At 57.2% G+C, this 12,110-nt stretch overlaps 3 protein-coding genes across 3 annotated transcripts in view; 1 reads left to right on the top strand and 2 right to left on the bottom strand.

Annotated features, from left to right (window-relative positions):
* Positions 1–1,512, top strand: part of CNOT3 (CCR4-NOT transcription complex subunit 3) — an 11,526-nt gene extending 10,014 nt beyond the window's left edge. Inside the window, exons 14-15 of the mRNA XM_007956950.2 lie at positions 2–96; positions 1,414–1,512. Coding sequence (XP_007955141.1) covers positions 2–96; positions 1,414–1,512 — 194 coding nt within the window. The remainder of the gene's footprint in view (position 1; positions 97–1,413) is intronic.
* A 310-nt stretch (positions 1,513–1,822) lies between these two features.
* On the bottom strand, positions 1,823–10,535 carry LENG1 (leukocyte receptor cluster member 1). The gene is made up of 4 exons (XM_007956949.1): positions 10,404–10,535; positions 4,842–5,021; positions 2,652–2,908; positions 1,823–2,042 (listed from the first exon to the last, which is right to left on the bottom strand). Exons 1-4 carry the CDS (start codon positions 10,533–10,535, stop codon positions 1,823–1,825), a joined length of 789 nt encoding a protein of 262 aa, XP_007955140.1.
* A 957-nt stretch (positions 10,536–11,492) lies between these two features.
* Positions 11,493–12,110, bottom strand: part of TMC4 (transmembrane channel like 4) — a 14,634-nt gene continuing 14,016 nt past the window's right edge. The window contains exons 11-13 of the mRNA XM_042783122.1: positions 11,938–12,093; positions 11,661–11,739; positions 11,493–11,561 (exon numbers count right to left, since the gene is read on the bottom strand). Coding sequence (XP_042639056.1) covers positions 11,493–11,561; positions 11,661–11,739; positions 11,938–12,093 — 304 coding nt within the window. The remainder of the gene's footprint in view (positions 11,562–11,660; positions 11,740–11,937; positions 12,094–12,110) is intronic.

The following is a 12,110-nucleotide window of genomic DNA, read 5'->3' as shown; positions in this document are numbered from 1 at the left end:
GCCCTGAAGAAGCAGTCGTGGAGGTTCCACACCAAGTACATGATGTGGTTCCAGAGGCACGAGGAGCCCAAGACCATCACCGACGAGTTCGAGCAGGTGCCAGGCCCCTCCCCGACCCTGTGCCCCCACTGTCGCCGGCTCCGCTCCCCACTGTGCGCCCTGCGCCAGGCCCCGTCTCCCTCCTCAACCACCTTCCAGCTTGCAGTGGTGCTCTGGCCCCGGACTGCTGCTTCTGGCCACCACGCTCCGGCCAGCCGACTCCTAGCCATCCTTTAGCTCTCAGCCTAGCGCCCAGAGCCACCAGCCTGCGACCTCCGTCGGGACCCCTCTGTGGGGCACGCCTGTGCACCGGGGTTCTCTGACCCCCGTTCACCTCGTGGCCCCCACGTCTGCACAGCAGCGGCTCCAGATACTCGCGGGGAAGCACTTTGCCCTTTTCCTTAAACTGTTTATTGCGACCTGGGTGACGCTTTACAGAGCAGCCTGGCTTTCTGTTTGGCGGTCCGCACGGTTCGTCTCGTGATGGTTGCGGTCCCCTCGACGTAACATTCTCTTCCTGTTTGCCTCCTCCTCCTCTCCTTCCCTTCCTGCCTTCCGCGCTTCCCCCCGGCACATGCTGCCCCGGAGGCTGAGCCCCTACTTGGCCTCCCATGTCCGATGACTGACTGACTAGAAGCTTGCGCGTCTGTCAGAGTACACGAGCTAGACGCCTCGCCGAGGGGCGAGTCCAGCTCTCGGGGTGACCTCTGCCCGAGTCCCTCTGTGAAACGGGGGGCAGACCCTGCTTCCACAGCTGTGATGAGAGTTAATGAGTTACTGATGGGGGGCGTACTGGGGGTGCCTGCCGCGGAAAGAGCCACACACACGGGCTCCGTCAGCTGTTAGCTTCAGTGGCTGCAGTGGCCCACGTTGTTCCCAGCAAATAGTAACCGGCTGCCCAGGCCCCCGGGAGAGTGTGTGGAATAAGGTGTGGCCCTCATCCTGGGGAACTCGTCCCCTCATGCAGTTCCTTCAGGAAGGGGGCGCTGTTGCAGGCCTCCCCCACAGTGCCTTCTCAGCGTTCCTATAGGCAGCCCCCCGTCTGGTCCAAGTCAGCCCTCCACTTGCAGACATCAGGGCCCCCAGTGTTGAGAAGTGCCCTTGCTCCCACTGTCACCCATAAGCCACCCCCAGAAGGTGCTCCTGTTTAGACTCGGCCTGTGCCAGTCTCTAGGACGGGCAGGAGAGCACACTGCTTCAGCCTCCTGACGGAGGAGAGGACATGTCACACGCCTGCCCCGTGGCCCGCGCCCAGGGCCGCAGCCTGGCGAAGGGGCTCTGCCTGTTTCTCCAGCTGAAGAGGCCCGTGCCCAGCAGAGCCCGGCCCTGCCTGCTCCCCTCTTCCCTGCACTGACCGCCTTCTCCCCTGGCTAGGGCACCTACATCTACTTCGACTACGAGAAGTGGGGCCAGCGGAAGAAGGAAGGCTTCACCTTCGAGTACCGCTACCTGGAGGACCGGGACCTCCAGTGACGCCGGCCCCCGCCCCTCCCTCCGCATGCTGACCCCCCACCCGGGGGAGGGCCCTGCCCCAGAAGACTGGGGGGAGCCCCCCTGGCCACGGGGCAGCCCCCTCCCCCAGGACACAGAGGGGCCCAGAGGTCCCCGCTTCCTCTCAGCACCCCCCCGGGGGCCTGGGGGCCAGGGCTGCCCCCTCCCCTCCCCAGCGAGGGGCATTTTTTGGTAAACCTATTTTCATTTTGGAAAATATTTATGAATAAATAGTTTTCTATGACGGCTGGCAGCGGCAGCCTCTCCTGTTCCCACGGAGCGCAGACGCAGCTCAGCGGGAGGGCCGGGTGTCCTGCCGGCGGGGGCGCCGCGCCAGCTGCGGGTGGAACTGGGAGTTGTAGCATCTGCGTCTCTCGTCTGCCACCTCCTCCTCTGGTGGGTCCTCCTGGGGGGCTCGGCCTCGGACCCGGGCCAGCAGGGCCTCTGCCCGGGCCCTCTCAGTGGCTTCCCGCTGGAGCCGTTCTGCTCGAAGTCGGTCCAGGGAAGGGGGCCTGGGGTGGGGGGCGTCGGCTCAGGCTGGATGGGGGCGGGACAGCCACCGCCGCGTCCCCGCCCCCTCCCGGAGACCTGCCTCGGCTCTCGGCTCCCAGCACCTGCTGGGAGGACGCTGCCCGACCCCAGGATCGGCAGGCGCTCCTGAGCACTGTCCCCCTCCCTTCCAATTAAGGCGCCCCTCCAACTCGGGAAACCGACGACTGAGCCCGCACTCTGCCACGGAATGCCCCCTGCCCGCTTCCCCTCCAGCAGAGGGCTGCGGTCTCACCCCTGCGTACGTGGGGTCCGACATCCAGGGACGCAGCCTGGCCTACTCTAACCATACTTCCCAGACCTGGTCCGAGGACCCCATAACATTCTGGAAAACTGATAACCCCAAAGGGCTCTTGTTGGCATGGTTCCCATCTGTTAACATCGCTCTTGGGAGAGATGAGAACCTTCATGGAGGTGCCGTCCTGGCACGTCATAGCCTCTGTGGCCCTCCACTGCACGCAAAAGACAAACTACCACCGTGAACAGGCTTGACTTTGCAGACACCCCCCAGGAGAGTCCTGGGACCGGGCAGGAACTGCACGCCCACCGCACCCTCCCATCTGCCTGCTTACTCCGTGGGCCGCGGTCGCTCGGCCGCCGCCGCCTTTCTGCTGGGAGCGCCCTCGCCGCCACCACGCCGCCTCTTCCCCAGGTATTTCTGCATCTCCCGCAGAGGGTCCAGGCGGCTCTTGATCTTCTCGTCGACACCTGGGCCAGGTGAGGGTGCCTCTCGGCGCGGGGCGAGCTGGCACCACGGGGGCTGCGTCTGGGCCTCTGCCGCACTCTGGCCCAGGTATGTCAGGATGCCCAGAGCTCGCTCCTGCCTCTCCTGGGGGTGCCAAGAGACGAGAGGGGGTGTCGGGCAGGTCTGCCCAGGGGGCCCCATCTGGAGAGCGAGGCCTGGGGACAAGTGCACTGCAGGTCCCGCAAGCTTGCCGTGCTGAGCATAACCAGTGTCAGGTTACCACGTAAGCAAAGTAAGCACAGGCTGACTTGTGCTTACCAAACTTAGGGGACACTGTGACTTTTTTTATCGCATCAAAGATTCTGCTGCCAGCCTGGCTGAAGTTGTCTCTCCCAAGCCCACAGCCCCTTCCTGGAGAATCAGAGCTGCTTTTCAGTTACAGTCCCTGACAGGGACAGAGGGGCCCAGGAAGCAATTAAGCATGGGCTTCCCTGTGCGTGCGTACTCGCCTGCAGTACTTCAAGTGTCTTCCCATGTGTTTACCTTGTTCACTGAGGAACCCACCCTGGGTGGGACAGAGACCCTAGTGGGGACAGTGGCCAAAGTGAGGGAGGGCTGGGGAAGGAACCATGGACCAGTTCCCACTGAGGGAGCAGGCAGGTGTCCAGGTGATTTCCATGCTGAAAAGGTCTCCCGCGCAGAGGTGAGGGGAGGAGACTCCAAATGGGGGCAGAGGAGGTAAGAGGCAGCTGCCCCGGGAAGGCGGTGCCCACGCCGACCCCAGAGCTTCACCAGGCGGCGTTTGGGGAGCTGCGGGACGCTGGGCCAGCTCTCGGATGTGTGGGGATGGCCCTCTAGTCCCAGAGCACCTGCTCCCGTGGCCCCCGTCATTCCGCACCCGGATTCCTGCGCAGGGAGCAGCGCGGCGCCTGACAGCCAGGCCAGCACTGGGGCTCAGAGGAGCAGGGGGGCAGGCACCCTCCCCAGGTGTACCCCTACACACATACCTCCAGGAAGCTGCCCAACAGGCAACAAGAGGCTGGGACGATGGACCGGTGAGTGCCCACTGTTTGTCCAGGGCACTTCCCACTTCCCTGTAGGGCCCCGACCGCGAGCTGGACACCTGGCCGACCGGACCCAGCAGCCCCACAGCTGGGCTGCGGTCAGCTGCCGTCCAGGCAGTCCCAGCCCACGGTGGCGCCCCGTGTGCATCGGAGGGGACCTGCTCCCTCGGGTTGTCAAGGCTGGGACCTTGTGGAAGCAGACGGCCGGCCCTGTCCTCAGAGGCACCTCTGGCTGGGTTTGAACCGCCAACCTTTCAGCTGGTCACCGAGCACTGAACGGTGGGCACCACCTGTGCTGAGCAGGGCCCAGGGCTCAGGCATCGTGTGGACCCCTGTGGACTGGGACGCAGAAGCAGTGGTGCCGGCCGTCGGGCCTGGACCACGGGGGAGGTGGCAGGGCGGCCGCCTGGCCATGGAGGAGGGCCGAGGGAAAGACAGGAGCTTGTCTGGGAAAAGGGGAATGGGATGCTGATGGGAGTCTGTACCGGGGCAGATGAGATGGGGGCGGGGATGCAGCCCCTCAGAGACAGGGCTGACGTCTCTGCAGGACTGTCCATGAGAAGGCAGAGAAGGGTGGCGGCCCGGAGCGTCCTTCCGGCCAGGGTAGTGTTTGTGAACAAAACATAAAAAGCAGCGGCAACAGGTCGATCGTGATTCAGGGTGCCCCCGTGTGGGCAGAGTGGAACCGCCCCCTCGGGGTTTCAAGGCTGTGACCTCTTGGAAGCAGATGGCCTCTAAATAGGTTTGAACGTCAATCTGTCAGCCGGTCACCAAGCATTGCATCATCCTGGGACTCCAAGGCTAGGGTGCCTGCGTGGCAGTGGCCAGCCCTTCCTGGGTGCTGCCCGGCACTGACCTCAGGTGTGTGTGCGCGCGTGTGCGTGTGTTCCCTGGGCCCCTTCCTGGGTGCTGCCTGGCACTGACCTCAGGTGTGTGTGCGCGCATGTGCGTGTGTTCCCTGGGCACCGTATCTGTGCGCCCACGTGTCCCTCAGCCCCGCCAGCAAGGCTTACTTTCTCCTGTCGCTTTTCCTCCTCGTATTCTTTATTGCCTCTGGTCTCCCCTTTGCCGTCTTCCAGCAGCTCCCGAAACAGGTCCACGGGGCCAGGAGCTGGGGCCCCCGCCTCCACTGCTTCCAGCTCGGCTGACGCATTCTGGTGCCTGGCTTTCCTGCGCAGGAATTCTGTGCGGGCCTGGGGGGAGGCAGGGAAAGGCAGGGCATTCAGAATCCCGAAGGGACTCGCGCCGAGAGGCCGGTGGGGGCCGCAGAGAATCACAGTCCGCAGTGCCCCGCCCACGGGGAGCCCAGTAGAGGCCCCCAGCCCAGCCCAGGGTGAGGCAAGCTTTTGTAAGCTGCCTTCCTGGTAGTAATCCGAGGGTCACCAAGGGTCGGCAGGGAGGACTCCCTGATCAAGTGCCTAAGTAAAAAGAGCTGTAAAGGCAGCCAAACCCTGCCCAGGCAACATCAGGGCTCCCGTGGGCCTGGTCTCAGACCGCTGCTTAACACGAATGGGGCCGTAGAGCAAGTCACGTGGGTTTCTTTGGTTTCCCAGGGCATGTAAGTGACGCCGCTGCTGTGCCGTGGTCGACTGAGTTCGCGACAGCATGATGAAAAGGCCCGAGATACCGTGAGAATGACCAAGGTGGCACACAGCTGTGGGGTGAGCACGTGCTGTTGACAAACTGGCTCCGACCGACCTGGCTGCCCAGGGCCGCCCCAGACCTTCAGTTCGTAAAAACCGCACCTGGGAAGGCCACACGATGAGGCAGGCCTGGGTCGGGAAGGCGGTCTGAGCTGCAGGCTCCACGTCCCTCCCCCGGTCACACCTGCAGGTGCCACTGGGAATAAGGAGCCACGTCCCAACCAGGGACGAGGATCAGGGTAGCTCAGGGACTCAAAGTTACCTGCTAGTCACACACTGTTGTCGGCTGCCATCCAGTCAGTTACGATCCTGGCGCCCCCACGTGGTACAGAGTAGAACTGCTCCGAGGGTTCCAGGCTGTCACCCTTACGGCCACCACCCGTCTGTCAGTCTGTTGACTCTCATGGCTTGTGTGTCACTGTGAGGCTGGAAGCTATGTCATCAGTATTTCCAATACCAGCAGGGTCACCCTTGGCGGACAGGTTTCAGCAGAACTTCCAGCCTAACACAGACTGGGACGAAGAACATGGTACTTCTTAAAAAAAAAAAAAAAATTGGCCAGTAGAAGCTCATGGCAGCCGAGGGCCACTGTCTGACAGAGTTCCAGCAGATGAACCTCTGGGTCAGAAGGCTCTCAAAATACGCCTGGGGACAAGCTGCCGCCTCAAAGTGGAGTCGACTTCAAAGACGTGGAGTAAAGCTTTCAGGACCTTCACTTGCTGATGTGGCATGACTCAAAATGAGAAGAAATAGCTGGCAACATCCACTGGTAAATGGAACGTGAAACGTATGAAATATGACCCCAGGATGACTGGAAGCTGTCAGAGGAGATGCATCCTGATCGGTGTCCTAGGCACGAGCTGCACAGACTGGGATTGGCCCTTCTGAGTCGGACAGTCACATGGTCTACCATGCTGGCATGACAGACTGAAGAGGAACGGTGTCACGGTCATCATCAAAAAGGACATTTCAAGATCTATTCCAGTGTACAACACTGTCAGTGATAGGATGACATCCCTACACCTACAAGGAAGACAGTAAGACTACTCAAATTTACACACCAACCACAAAAGCCAAAAATGAAGAAATTGGGGATTTTAACCAACTTCTGTAGTCTGAAATTGACCAAACTTTTAATCAAAAAGATGTATTGATAATTACCGGTAATTGGAACAAAAGTTTGAAACAAGTTGGAAAACATGGCCTTGTTGATAGACACGTCAGTGGAGATAGCATGGTAGAATTTTACAAGACCAATGCCTTATTCGTTGCAGATACCTTTCTTCAGCAATATAAACAGCAGCTACACAAGTGGACCTCACTGGATGGAATTCACAGGAATGAAATGGATCAGGGGAAGGAGGCAACAAAGAAGTTGCCAGTCATCAGTCAACACGGCCGGGGGCCGACTGCAGAACAGACCATCAGCTGCTCAAATGCAAGTCTAAGGTGAAGAAAATCAAAGCAAGTCCATGAGAGCCAAAGTTCGACCTTGATTATCTCCTGCCTGAATTTAGAGACCATCTCCAGAAGAGATCTGAGACAGTGAATACTAATGTGAGTCAAGGCCAACTGAGCTGTCAGATGACATCAAGGACATACATGGAGAAAGCAAAAGGTCATTCATTAAAAAGCCAGGAAAGAAAGAAAAGACCAGAGTGGATGTCAGAAGAAACTTCTGCAACTTGCTCTTGAACAGAGAGTAGCTAAAACAAATGGAAGGAATAAAAGAGCTGAACAGAAGATGTCAGAGGACAGCAAAAGAACACAGAGTAAAGGATTATAGTGAAATGTGCAAAGACCTGGAGTTAGCAAATCAAAAGGAAAGGACATGCTCGGTGGTGCTCAAGGTGAAAGAACTGAAGAAAAAAGTCATGCCTCCAGTTGAAATATTGAAGGATTCCATGGGCAAAATACTGAATGATGCAGGAAACATCAAAATAAGATAGAAGAAATACACAGTCACTGTTCCAAAAAGAGCTGCTTCAACCTTTTCAGGAAACTATATGATCAAGAACTGATAGTATTGAAGAAAGAAGTCCAAGCTGCATTGAACCAAAAACCCAAACCAAACTCTCTGCCATTGAGTCAATTCCAACTCATAGCAACCCTCTTTGGTTTTCTGAGGTGGTAACTCTTTATGGAAGTAGATTGCCCAGTCTTCCTTCTGAGGAGTGGCTGTTGAGTACGAACCGCCAACCTTCTGATTAGCATTCAAATACCTTACGCACTACTGCCACCAGAGCTCCTTAAGCAACTGGCAAAAAACAAGGCCCCAGGAATTGACAGAATACCCACTGAGAAGTTTCAGCAAACAGATGCAACACTGGAAGTGTTCCCTTGTCTATGCCAAGAAATTTGGAAGACAGCTACCTGGCCAACCAATTGGAAGAGACCCGTATTTGTGCCCATTCCAAAAAAAAAGATGACCCCCACACAATGTGGAAATTATTGGACAGTATCACTGGTATCAGTGATATTCAAGCTGGACTCAGAAGAGGATTTGGAACGAGGGCTATCATTGCTGATGTCAGATGGATCTTGTTTGAAAGCAGAGAATACCAGAAAGATGTCCACCTGTTTTATTAACTATTCATTGAATTGTGTGGCTCATAATAAATTTTAGGTACCATTGTGAAGAATGGAATTCCAGAACACTTAATTGTGCTCGTGAAGAACCTGTGCAGAGACCAAGAGGCTGTCATTCAAACAGAACAATGGGACACTGTGTGGTTTAAAGTCAGGAAAGGTGTGCGTCAGGGGTGTATCCTTTCATCACACTCATTTAATCTGTTGCTGAGCAAATAATCTGAGAAGCTGGACTGTATGAAGAACAACATGGCATCAGGACTAAAAGAAGACACATTAATAACCTGCAATATGCACGTCACTCAAACTTGCCTCCTGAAAGAGAAGCCTTGAAGTGCTTACTGATGAAGGTCAAAGACTACAGCCTTCAGTGGAGGATACACCTCAACGTTAAACAAAAATCCTCACAACTGGACCAATAAGCAACATCATGACCAACAGAGAAAAGACCAACGTTGTCAGGGATTTCATTTTACTTGTAGCCACGGTCACGCCGACAGAAGCAGCAGTCAGGAAATCAGACAGGGTATTGCACTGGGCAAGCCTGCTGCAGAAGACTTCTTTAAAATGCTTAAAATAAGCAAAGATGTCACTCTGAGGTCTAAGGCAGGCTTGACCCCAACTCCATGGTTTCCAGCTGCCTCCTATGTACGTGGAACCTGGACAGTGAGTACGGAAAATCAAAGAAGGATCGATACCTTGTGAATTACGTTGGCGTAGAACATTAACTAGACCTTGGACAGCCAATGAACGAATCTGTCTTGGAAGAAGTACAGCCAGAAGTAACCCTCAGAAGTGAAGGTGGCGACTTTGTCTCACTTTGGGCCTGTCAGGAGAGTCCCTGGAGCGGGACATCACGCTAGATGAAATAAAGCGTCATCGGAAAAGAGACCCTCAACCAGAGGCACCGACACGTGGCTGCAACAATGGCTCCGACGTGGCGTGACCGTGAGGATGGCACACACCGGGCAGGGTCCCGTTCTGTCGTACATCGGGTCACTGTGAGTTGGAACCCACGTGACGACACCGAGCAACGACCCCCATCTTTATGGAGAGCAGTGTGCCGGGCTTTGCTTCCGCGGCGCGGCTGGGTGCGCCTGAACCCCCTGCCGGTTAGCGGCAGCTGCGAGCCGTCTGCGGGCCGCGGCGCTCACAGGTCACTGCTGCGTGCTGCCCCGTCAGTGCCGACTCGTGGTGACCCATGTGACGCAACGGAACTGTCCCCGTAGGTTCTGGTGGTGCAGTGGTTAAGACATTTGGCTGCTAACCAAAAGGTAGGTGGTTTGAACCCACCAGCTGCTCTGTGGAACGATGAGGCAGTTCAGTTCCATAAAGATTTACATTCTTGGAAACCCAATGGTGGTAGGTATGAGTCAGAATCGCCTAACGGCTTGGTTTTTAACCTTTACGGAAGCAGATCACGCGATACTTCTGTAGGGCTGCTGGTGGGTTTGGTGAGCCGCCTAGCGCTAAACCACTGCACCACCAAAAAGAACCGAAGCAAACGGACTGCCCTGGAGTCCATTCCTACTCACAGCAACCAACCCCTCCTTGCGTTTCCGAGATGGTATCTGTACGGAAGTAGATTGCAAATTGCACCACCCTGTTTCCTTAAACCAAAATCCAAACCCACGGCCATCGAGTGAATTCTGACTCCTAGCGACCCTAGGGGGAGCTCTGGTAACATAGTGCCTAAGGCACTTGACTGCTAACCAGAAGGCTGGCGGTTCAAACCCACCAGCCACTCCTCGGAAGGAAGGTTGGGCAATCTACTTCCGTAGTGATACCGCCTCGGAAACCCAAGGAGGGGTCGCTATGAGTCGGCTCCGACTCCCTGGCACACAACAACAGCGACCCTAGGGGACAGGGTAGAACTGCCCCATTGGGTTTCCAAGACTGTAAATCTTCACGGAAGCCTGCGGAGCAGCTAGTGGGTTTGAACCGCCCACCTTCTGGTTAGCAGTCAGGGCTTTAACCCCTGCGCCACCGGAGCTCCTTCCAAGGCTCCTTAGAAGCCCAATAAATCCGGAGGTTGTGCTGGCAAAGGAAAAGTTATCACCGTTCTTTGCCACCACGCAAGGACTCATCATCCTCGGCGCATATTAAGCGCCTGCCTCTGTGCCAAGCACTGCTCTGGGGACTTGGAACACATCTGCGGGGGAAGCCGAGACGAAGGGACCGTGGCTGTGGGCACAGGTGAGCTGAGCCGTGCAGACCTCCCCGGGAGCAAGAGCAGAACCTCACGGGGCCCATCGCGCCTGCGCGCCGCTCCACTTCCTGGCTCGGCCCTACGCGCTTGCGCGCTCGACCGCTGGACCCTTACCCGCTGGGACGCGCACTTACCTCTTGCTGAGCGAGCAGTGCCCGCCGCTCCCGCTCTTTCTCCTCCTCCCGGGCCTGGGCCTCGTCGCGCCGCACGCGGGCCACATTGTCCTTGTTCCGAACGTGCCAGCTCTTCTTGGGCAAGATATTCATGGCGCCGTAACTGTCCTCGGACTGTCAGGTCCGCCTTCCAACACTTCCGATTGGCGAGCGGATGTTCCCGCCCTATCGTCCAAGCCTCGGCCATGGATTGGTCCCAGGCTAACTGGCACGCCCTCTCTAGGCCTGTAGCGAGAGGTGATTGGCTGAGTTGCCAACTCACATCACCGCCAATCCCTGATTCTTTGCAAGTGGTAGCGCCTAGCGACTGACTGCTTTTATCAGGGTTTTGCGTCAATCACGAGTGGCCTGGTCGCTGATGCTGCTGAGGCGGCTGCTGATTGGCTGTCATGACCATCACCTTGTCTGGCGATAAAGCGCTGTGCACCAGCCCAAATTCCAATATATTTGATTGGTACAGCCAGGTGGAAGCTCTGCCCCGCTTCCAGGAGACAGGTTTCAAAGAGCACTCAACAGCGTCCCAAGTGAAAATCAAAACCCATTACAGTCAAGTGATCAAATCGATTCTGACCCACAGCGCCCCTAGAGGTCAGAGCAGAAGTGCCCCACAGCCTCTCAAAGGCTGTCAATCTTCAAGGAAGCAAAGTCCGACCCACACCCACTGCCCTGGAGTCGATTCTGACCCACAGCGCCCCTAGAGGACAGAGTGGAACTGCCCACAGGGTTTCCAAGGCTTTATGGACTGCAGACAGCCACATCTTTCTCCCACCCAGTGGCTGGTGGGTTCAATGCCCCGGTTAGTAACTGAGCACTTAACCACTGCTCCACCAGTGGCCCCCAGTTGCATTTATTGATAAAAGTAAAGAGTCACTGAAGAGTCCGGGCCTCGGTGGTTGGAAATCTCGAATCCTAGGCTGCAGGAGTGTGGGACCTTCTCCAACAGTCCCATTTTATAGCTGGGAATACTTGATGCTTATAAAAAGGGTGACAGAGTTGGGACAGGTCTGGAACCTGAAAGTGGTTAGTTGGCTCTGCGCTGGCCTGTGCAGGTCACAGAGCCCCATCGGTGGAGCTCAGCGCCACAGCGCGCTGTGCCAGGAAGACTTTATTCCGTGCCTCCTGGGTGGAACAGAGAGGTGGCTGTGAGTTACACCTTCCCTCCCCCACGTCCCATTACACATTCCGCAGGAGCTTTCCAAGGTACCCGGCCTGCCTCACCGTCTCTATCTGGCGCTTGAGCTCGGAGATGAGGCGCGCATAGGAGTTGGCCAGGGCCACGGTGTACGCCATCAGGATGCTGCAGGGCATGAGATGCAAACGCCCCCCCGAAGCACTCTTAGAAGGTGTTAACGTCCGCCTGTGTAGACACTACGGGTCTAGGCCCCCGGCCCCTCTTCCCTGGATGCAGGAGTCCAGACCTCCACTTTCTCCCTCAGAGCCAGGAACCCTGGACCACAGCCCCTCCTCCCTGAACCCAGGAGTCTGGGTCCCGCACCTGGAGACCAGAAGAAGGGGCACAGCGAAGGCCTGCGTGCCCAGGAAGAAGAGGAAGTTCTGACTGGCCTCAGGGAGGCTGGAAATCGACTCAGGGATCTGGGCCCACATGGACGGCAATGCCCGGAAGGGACCACACAGCTTCGAAGGTGGGATCCTGCAATCAGAGATGGG

This window comes from Orycteropus afer, unplaced genomic scaffold (assembly GCF_000298275.1).
Source record: "Orycteropus afer afer isolate SDZICR_OR568_19922 unplaced genomic scaffold, OryAfe1.0 scaffold00689, whole genome shotgun sequence".
Lineage (NCBI taxonomy): Eukaryota > Metazoa > Chordata > Mammalia > Tubulidentata > Orycteropodidae > Orycteropus > Orycteropus afer.
Note: the sequence above shows the minus strand (reverse complement) of the source record. Positions and strands in the feature narration are given on the sequence as shown.